Consider the following 9,213-nt stretch of genomic DNA (forward strand, 5'->3'; position numbering starts at 1 on the left):
ATAGCAGACCCTAAGGTTTTGTATATAAGGATAACATAATAGTAATCTGGCCTTATCAGGTTTTATTTACGATGTTTATTAGGCCATTTCCAAAGAACTTAATTCTAAAAATAACATGCCACCACAGCTTATGTGTGCAAAATTGCCTCAGAACAACCACAAGGCATCTGGAACAATGTCCTTTGAAGAGATGGGATGTTTGGCCAAAATGCACAGTGCTACGTTTGGAGAAAACTAAACACAGCGTATCGGCACAAACACCTCATACCAACTGTCAAGCACGGTGGTGCGGTGGTTATAATTTGGGCTTGTTATGCAGCCACGAGACCTGGGTACCTTACACTCATTGAGTCGACCACGGATTCCTCTGTATACCAAAGTATTGTAGAGACAAATGTGAGTCCATCTGTTGGACAGCTAAAACTTGGCTGAAATTGGGTCATGCAAAAGGAAAATGACCCCAAGAAAATCACAGCAAATCTACAAAAGAATAGCTGAAAAAGATGGTGTTGCAATGCAACAGTGAAAGTCCAGAGCTTAAGAAGGCAAACTTCAGTGAACTGCAACAAGATTATAAAGACTAGTGCGCCAAAATTCCTCCACAACGATGTGAGAGACTGATAAAGTTGTAGACAAAACAATTCAAGTCGTTGCTGCTAAAATAGGTGCTACAAGCTCTTGAATCGTGGGGTGACAGGACAGTGGAGGAAGAACATGCAGGAAGTGGGCCTGAGTTTGATTCTGCAGTTGCCTTTTGGCAGATGGTTTGCCTGCTCGGCCCACTGTGCTAATGATTACAACACAAATATAGCTGAAAACATGACCTTCTTGGCAGAGTTAGCAATGGCTTTAAAATGAAGTGGGAAACTTTTGTCTTGCCTTCATTTCCTTGGAAAGAGCTTGGACTTTCCAAAATATGTGATGTCAGGCAAAAAAAGAGTTTGAACTGCAGTTTTCAGTCAAACCTTAAATTTCTTTGTACACACTGCATGCTGGAACATTGATCAATTATGTACTTTAGTTTGTTTATATAGTGTGTTATAATGAGTTAAAGGCCACCCCCGAATTTCAGTTTTTGCCGTACTGTATTTGTTTCACTCTGAGTCCTCTCTAATCTGCACCAATACTTAAGGTTTTGGTTTACAGTCTATATTTCACTTTGGCAGAGAAACTTCAAAATCTGTTTGCCATCTATGTTCCTTAAATCGCAGAATAGAAGAAGTAGTTCTCACCGCTTCCTGCGTCCCGTTCATGGAGGTATGCCAGGTTACAGAGTCATTACTCAGCTGAACTTTGTAGGTTTCGACCCAGTCCCAACTAAGACATAGACCAAAAAGGAAAACAAACATATATTTTTTCAGTGAGCTCATTGCAGCGGGCAGCCAAAGAATACCACAGCACTCCATCTTTGCTTTAGACAGTATGTTCAATGAAGAGCTAATGTCCATAATGCTAACAAATTATTTTGATTTTCAGCTTTAATCCTGATACTACCTGACCTCCAGATGGAGTTTCGCCCTTGCAGAATGACTCCAGTAAACAGAGTGAGATGAAGGGCATCCACCTCGAGCCACTGGTGCCGGTCCTTATACTCGGCACACCAAGCTCCATCATACAGATCTCCATCCTCAATGCCAGACTTGGGAAAAAAAGGAAGAGAAAAAAAGAAAAACGCACGTCTCAAAGAATCCAAGAAACACTCCCTGAAAACTTGAGGTTTGGCCTTCTTGTAAAGCATTGCATAAGAGTGCTGACCTAATTTTGAAATAATTATTTTCAGACTCCAGACTCAAGATTTTGGACCGCAGAACAAGAGGAGTGGACGGCTGCAGCGATAAACACCTCTGGCTCTGCATTCATCAGATTATTTTATTTAATTTTTGTACATTTTTTTCTTGGAAGAAACAATGAATCGATTTTATTTTATTGGCTAATGAGCCTGTTAAGTTAAAGGGTGGATACTTTATAATTTATAGTTCCTGTAATAAACACTAGAAATAAGTATTTAAGTTAAATATGACAACTTGAAAGGAATGGCTAATCCCATTATGAGATCAAATTAGTCGAGATATCTGATTATAGAATAGAATAGAATAGAATAGAATAGCCCTTTATTGTTATTGTACATGTACAACGAAATGGTGGATTGATTTTGGCTGAACCAACTCAGCTTCTCTACTTTTAATAGAAATACACACTTACTTTACTTGCCACTTTATTACAGAAATACATTATTTCCTCACCGATTTATCAAGGTACTAGAAACATGTCTCTAAGATTTTGCTCCACATTGACATGATGGCATCACACACAGTGGCTGCAGATTTGTCAGCTGCACATTCTCAATGTGAATATCCCTTTTCAGCTGCATCCCAAAGGTGCTCTGTTGAGTAGGGCTCTGGTGATTACGTAGAGTATTTGAGTACAGTGAACTCATTTTTATGTTCAAGAAAGAATGTTCAAGACTTTTTAAATGAAGCAGTGTCTTTCCAAATTTCTGTTTTCTAATTTTGGTGAATTGTGGCCTTAGTTTCCTGTTCTTAGCCAATAGCATTTGCATCTAGTGGGTCTTCTGCTGCTGTAGCTTCAAGGCTCGACTTGTTGTGCATTCAGAGATGCTATTCTGAAAGATTATTTGAGTTACGGCTGCCTTCCTATCAGCTCAAAGCAGTCTGGCTAGTCTCCTCTGACCTCTGACACCAACAAAGCATTTTCTCCCAGATAACTGAAGCTCACTGGATATTTTCTGATGTTTTTCAGACCATCCTGTGTAAACCCGATAGGTGCTTGTGTGGGTAAATCCCAGTACATCAGCAGTTTCTGAAATGCACAGACCATTTGGCACCAATAACTATGTCACATTCAAAGTCACTTATATCACCTTTCTTCCCCATTTTGATGTTCAGTTTGAACTTCATCAGGCCATCTTGACCATCTGTGCATCCTAAATGCACTCAGACGCTGCCATATTATAGGTTAATGAGATATTTGCATTAACAAACAGTTGAACAAGAGAACCTAACAAAGCGAGAATAAATTTCTAGTTAATTGAATAGAACCCCCCCCCCCCCCCCAAAAAAAAAAAAAAAAACAACTTCAAAGCACCAGACATTTAATAATGTATTACAACATCCCAGTGGACTTTCTTGTCATTTTGGACCAAATCCTTTATTCCACATTAATCTGAGTCTCAAGTAAAGTAATTCTAACCGTGACAAAAAGTAACTGTAGTTTTTCCTGGACCTTTATGGTGACGTTTCTCTTCACTATGGTGATAAATTAAACATCTGTAGATTTTGCACGTTGACAGAAGAATTTTTTTTAAACTGTTTTTAATACGCTTTGCATAGAAACTGGAGATTCACACACACACAACATTTGAAACATAACAAAATAGTATTCAGTTGGTTCTGCTTGATTCATCAAATTTAATCCATTCAAATTCATGTCTTTGAAGCAGCAGTCAATCTAAATTAACTAATAAAGGTAATTTTAGGTTGTATTTCTTTATTTGATTTTCAAAGGGGCCAAGTTTTTAAAAAAAATGTGTGCAGTTTGTTTATGTTAATAAAATTTAACAATGCTTTCCAAAATGCTGAGAGATGAGTGTCTGTAATAGCCTCTGACCCACTGACCTGGATATTCAGCCTCCCCCTGTGAGGACCCAGCCCCGACCGCTGGTAGGACGAAGCTTGAATCTGGCTGTCATCAACTCGCAGGGACTCCAGGCCGAGGGGAGGACAGTCTGCGCGGAAAACAAAAGTGAATCATCACGCGATAAGATCTTCTCTGGGTTTCTGTCTCCACATGTTGATCCTCTGCAGAAGCAGCTCTGAGATTGACAGCGGAAGGGTTAACCTTTCTCTCTCTTTGTGGTTTGTCTGAGTAAGCAAACACATGCCAGATGTAAAACGAGCTCCAAGCTGTTATGTGAAATATCTCTGATCATCTTGGGCCAGTTCTGTGGAAGTTTGGAGGCCCCTCACCTCCTCCTCCCCCTGCTCTGCTTGTTTCGGGGAGTAGAGGAAGCTGCAGATATTGGAAATAGTGGAGGCTTTGGATGTAATTTGAGACAAAGTGCAGAAAAGTCAAATGTTCAGCAGATCAGGGAGGTGAGAGCTACAGCTGCAGGGGATTCTGTGGTTTAGGGAACAACTAATAACATTCACATCAGTCACAAGCAGGTCAAAACAGCTAAATCCAACATAATGAGCAACAGCAAGTATTACAAGCAGTAACAAATGCTAAACAGTGTTATACAGCTGTGTATAGCTGAAATACATATTCCTTTAAGTGACTGACTGAGAAGAGATTTTTAAAAGCTAAGCTAAGCTAAAACTAAACTTCAAACTAACTTTACTGGGATTTTTTTGACCTTCTATGACTGTAAATATAATATAATAATAGCAATAATTATCTCCATCTACTTTTACAGCTTGATTTGTGTTAAAGGTTTTAAAAAGGTAGGTATCACAATTTAATTGCCTCTTTAATTAATATGGAGTTAATACTGGAGCTCATAACACAGCTTCATGCAAAAATCAGACTAAATGGGTAATTTTTTTCCTACCCAGTTTCGATTTGTCATCTTCAGTCTTGCGGTCTCTTGGGTCTTTCTCTTTCTTGTTTCTTTCTTTGCTGGTGTCCGTGGTGTCCAGCTGTTTGTCTCTGACAGTGGTGGTGAAAATGTCTGGCTCTGCTGTTGCTGGAGTCGTTCCGTCCCTGCTCTCGCCCTTCACAGCCTCGGTCCAATTCAGAGTTGGCCTTGTTGTTGTTGTGTAGTTGATTAATGCATAACTCTTAGTCGGTGCTGGGGTGTTTATCAGTGCTGCAGCACTGTGTGTCAAAAGTCCCAGAAAAAGCACTGCAGGCAGCATGCACAATGACTTTTCCATCCTGGTCTTTGTTGCTGGAGAAGAGTGAGGGGGGAAAAATTCCCCTTTGGTTTATGAGATGACAGAGCCAGACCTCCATCCACCTCCCCTCCTCCTCAGTCCCACCTCCCCTTACTCCCTCACTCTTCCTCCCTCCCTCCCAAAATTCCAGCTGAAGTCCTGCAAAAAATTGTGACAGCAAATGTATCTGTGCGTGGTTACAATATAGGCTGTGTGTGCCCGTGGGAACCAAACACTGAGCTGCCTTCAAAAAATTTGTTAAAATGATGATTAGAAATGTGTTTATTATAACAAAGTGAGCATGTAGTTTTATAGCACTTGACAAGTGGGGTTTCTAGTCCTCTTATAATGATTCAGACTTACTGTGCCAAGCTCTTTTGAACAGGACTGCACAAGTTGTCCACAATGAGTTAAAAAATGAAATGGTTTTGGTGCATGAAGAACCACCTGCAGCAGCAATAATTTGAAGTAATTGTTTTCTGCATGACATGAAAAATTCCCCTTTGGTTTATGAGATGACAGAGCCAGCTTCCGTGCAGTAAATGCTTTACTGGAGTTTCCCCCCCCCCCCCCCCCCCCCCCCCCCCCCCAAAAAAAAATAATTAAAAATTAATTAGTAGTGGATGTGCATCTGAGCAGCAGAAAACGTGTACGACATATGCTTTACTGTGATATATTTGTATGAACAACTGTTCAAATTCAGCCTGACCTTAAGGCAAATATTCCTGTCTAGCAGGTACATGTTTTCACTGTTTTAGCAAACAGTCAGAATATGCTAGTGTACATGACGGTTTCATCTGATATCAGCCCACTCAGGATATCCTTTGAAACATTCAGGTTTAGGTTTCAAGCTTCTTACAGTTTAGAAGCAGCTTAGTCTCTGTTTCTTTGTCTTCCTGATGAGTTCAGGATCTGACATGGAAATTAAAAAACACACAGGTACGTCTCATATTTCTCCAGGTGTGTTTGGACTACTGGTTTATAGCAGTGAATACGATGTTTCTGAACTTCGTAACCACTTTTCGGCAGAACGTCTTTTTGCCTTGTGTTATTTAAGTACATTTGCATTCAGAGGGACTCTTATTTCTTGTGACTCATGTTTCCTCCACCTCTGTCTGGTGCTATGACTGTGAGAAAAGCTCTTTTATCTGTGTGTCATCAGGCTGTTGTGTTCATGAGTCTTAGTGGGTCATGAGATGAGCTGCTGTTTCATTTCCCACATAAAATAATCTAATATATCACAGCTTAGACAATTTTAACTGTCCAAACAGCCATATGCTTGTTGTTGACTCAGCTCTGTCTATGTAATGTAACATGTTGTATAGGGTTTGTGTAACGACAAATGCACTAAGTACACATAATTCCTCTTTGTTTATATCCACATAAACCTTGCAGCATTACACTCGTACATCTGTATTATATTTAAGCTGTACATTCATGAACTTTACCCATATGTCTGTTGTGGTTTGGGGAATTTAATTAACTTAAATTGAAGGAAAACAAGGAGTCTCTGTCTCTTGTGTGAAGCAGTTCATCCACTGCTACAAGTTAAATGGAAATACTCCACCTGCTGCTGCAGGCTGCATATGTAAAAACAGCACAATGAAAGAATAAGTTCCCGAAGAGGTTCTATCAAATACATGACCTGCAGATACAGTTTGTGGGAAAGTATCTCTCTCTCTCTCTCTCTCTCTCTCTCTCTCTATATATATATATATATATATATATATATATATATATATATATATATATATATATATATATATATATATATATATATATATATATATAAAAACACCCAGCACGCCCCTGCGGGCGGTTTATCCTTCAAGCTCGGGTCCTCTACCAGAGGCCTGGGAGCTTGAGGGTCCTGCGCAGTATCTTAGCTGTTCCCAGGGCTGCGCTCTTCTGGACAGAGATCTCCGATGTTATTCCCGGGATCTGCTGGAGCCACTCGCCTAGCTTGGGAGTCACCGCACCTAGTGCTCCGATTACCACGGGGACCACTGTTACCTTCACCCTCCACATCCTCTCGAGCTCTTCTCTGAGCCCTTGGTATTTCTCCAGCTTCTCGTGTTCCTTCTTCCTGATATTGCTGTCATTCGGAACCGCTACATCGATCACTACGGCCGTCTTCTTCTGTTTGTCTACCACCACTATGTCCGGTTGGTTAGCCACCACCATTTTGTCCGTCTGTATCTGGAAGTCCCACAGGATCTTAGCTCGGTCATTCTCCACCACCCTTGGGGGCATCTCCCATTTTGACCTCGGGACTTCCAGGTTATACTCGGCACAGATGTTCCTGTACACTATGCCGGCCACTTGGTTATGGCGTTCCATGTATGCCTTGCCTGCTAGCATCTTGCACCCTGCTGTTATGTGCTGGATTGTCTCTGGGGCATCTTTACACAGCCTGCACCTGGGGTCTTGCCTGGTGTGATAGACCCCAGCCTCTATGGATCTTGTGCTCAGAGCTTGTTCTTGTGCTGCCATGATTAGTGCCTCTGTGCTGTCTTTCAGTCCAGCTTTGTCCAGCCACTGGTAGGATTTCTGGATATCAGCCACCTCCTCTATCTGCCGGTGGTACATACCGTGCAGGGGCCTGTCCTTCCATGATGGTTCCTCGTCTCCCTCCTCTTTCTTGGGTTTCTGCTGCCTGAGGTATTCACTGAGCACTCGGTCAGTTGGGGCCATCTTCCCAATGTATTCTTGGATGTTCGTTGTCTCATCCTGGACTGTGGTGCTGACACTCACCAGTCCCCGGCCCCCTTCCTTCCGCTTAGCGTACAGCCTCAGGGTGCTGGACTTGGGGTGAAACCCTCCATGCATGGTAAGGAGCTTTCTTGTCTTTATGTCAGTGGCTTCTATCTCCTCCTTTGGCCAGCCTATTACCCCAGCAGGGTACCTGATCACGGGTAGGGCGTACGTGTTGATGGCCCGGATCTTGTTCTTACCATTCAGCTGACTCCTCAGGACTTGCCTGACCCTCTGCAGGTACTTGGTGGTTGCAGCTTTTCTAGCGGCCTCTTCATGGTTCCCATTCGCCTGCGGGATCCCCAAGTACTTGTAACTGTCCTCTATGTCTGCAATGTTGCCTTCTGGTAGTTCAATCCCCTCAGTTCTGACTACCTTCCCTGTCTTTGTTACCATCCGGCTACACTTCTCCAGTCCGAACGACATTCCAATGTCATTGCTGTATAGCCTGGTAGTGTGGATCAGTGAATCGATGTCTCGTTCACTCTTGGCATACAGCTTGATGTCATCCATGTACAGGAGGTGGCTGACAACTGCTCCGTTCCGTAGTCGGTATCCGTAGCCAGTCTTGTTAATGATCTCACTGAGGGGGTTCAGGCCTATGCAGAACAGCAGTGGGGACAGAGCATCTCCTTGGTAGATCCCGCACTTGATGGTGACTTGTGCTATGGGCTTGGAGTTGGCCTCTAGTGTTGTACGCCACATCCCCATTGAGTTCCTGATGAAGGCTCTTAGGGTCCCATTGATCTTGTACAATTCTAGGCATTCCAGTATCCAGCTGTGGGGCATTGAGTCATAGGCCTTCTTGTAATCAATCCAGGCAGTGCACAGGTTGGTCAGTCTGGTCTTGCAGTCTCGGCTGATTGTTCTGTCTACCAGTAGCTGGTGTTTTGCGCCTCTGGTATTCTTGCCAATTCCTTTCTGTGTCTCGCTCATGTATTGACCCATGTGCCTGTTCATCTTAGCCGATATGATGCCTGACAGGAGCTTCCATGTAGTACTGAGGCAGGTTATTGGTCGGTAGTTGGAGGGGACCGGTCCCTTCTTGGGGTCCTTGGGGATCAGGACCGTCCGGCCTTCAGTTAGCCATTCCGGGTGTCTCTCGTTAACTAGCAGCTGGTTCATTTGTGCTGCCAGACGCTCGTGGAGTGCAGTCAGCTTCTTCAGCCAGTAGGCATGAACCATGTCGGGCCCTGGTGCTGTCCAACTCTTCATACTGGAGACCCTTTCTTGGATATCTGGACCCTGTTATATATATATATATATATATATATATATATATATATATATATATATATATATATATATATATATATATATATATATATATATATATATATATATATATAAAGTTGCAGTGCATCAGTGCTTCAGAGCCACATCTCATGACCCTAAAGAGACAGTCAGAGAATGTAATTTGTCATTTGGTTAAAAGGAATAATGACTTGGAGAACTGACTAGGAGAAATCTTGTGTGAAGAATAAGTAAAAAGCAGTCCATGATGTCCAAAAAAACCCTCTTAAAGCTGGACAATGATTTCAGATGAAAAGGTCCAGTTATCTAT

The 9,213-nt window shown here is 42.2% G+C and overlaps 1 protein-coding gene across 1 annotated transcript in view; it reads right to left on the reverse strand.

Annotated features, from left to right (window-relative positions):
- cpxm1a (carboxypeptidase X (M14 family), member 1a) overlaps positions 1-4,939 on the reverse strand; it is a 12,017-nt gene extending 7,078 nt beyond the window's left edge. Inside the window, exons 1-4 of the mRNA XM_004540025.5 lie at positions 4,571-4,939; positions 3,636-3,745; positions 1,500-1,639; positions 1,233-1,317 (exon numbers count right to left, since the gene is read on the reverse strand). Coding sequence (XP_004540082.2) covers positions 1,233-1,317; positions 1,500-1,639; positions 3,636-3,745; positions 4,571-4,895 — 660 coding nt within the window. The 5' untranslated portion in view covers positions 4,896-4,939. The remainder of the gene's footprint in view (positions 1-1,232; positions 1,318-1,499; positions 1,640-3,635; positions 3,746-4,570) is intronic.
- Between the last annotated feature and the right edge of the window lie 4,274 nt (positions 4,940-9,213).

The sequence above is a fragment of the Maylandia zebra genome, linkage group LG19, assembly GCF_041146795.1.
Source record: "Maylandia zebra isolate NMK-2024a linkage group LG19, Mzebra_GT3a, whole genome shotgun sequence".
NCBI lineage: Eukaryota > Metazoa > Chordata > Actinopteri > Cichliformes > Cichlidae > Maylandia > Maylandia zebra.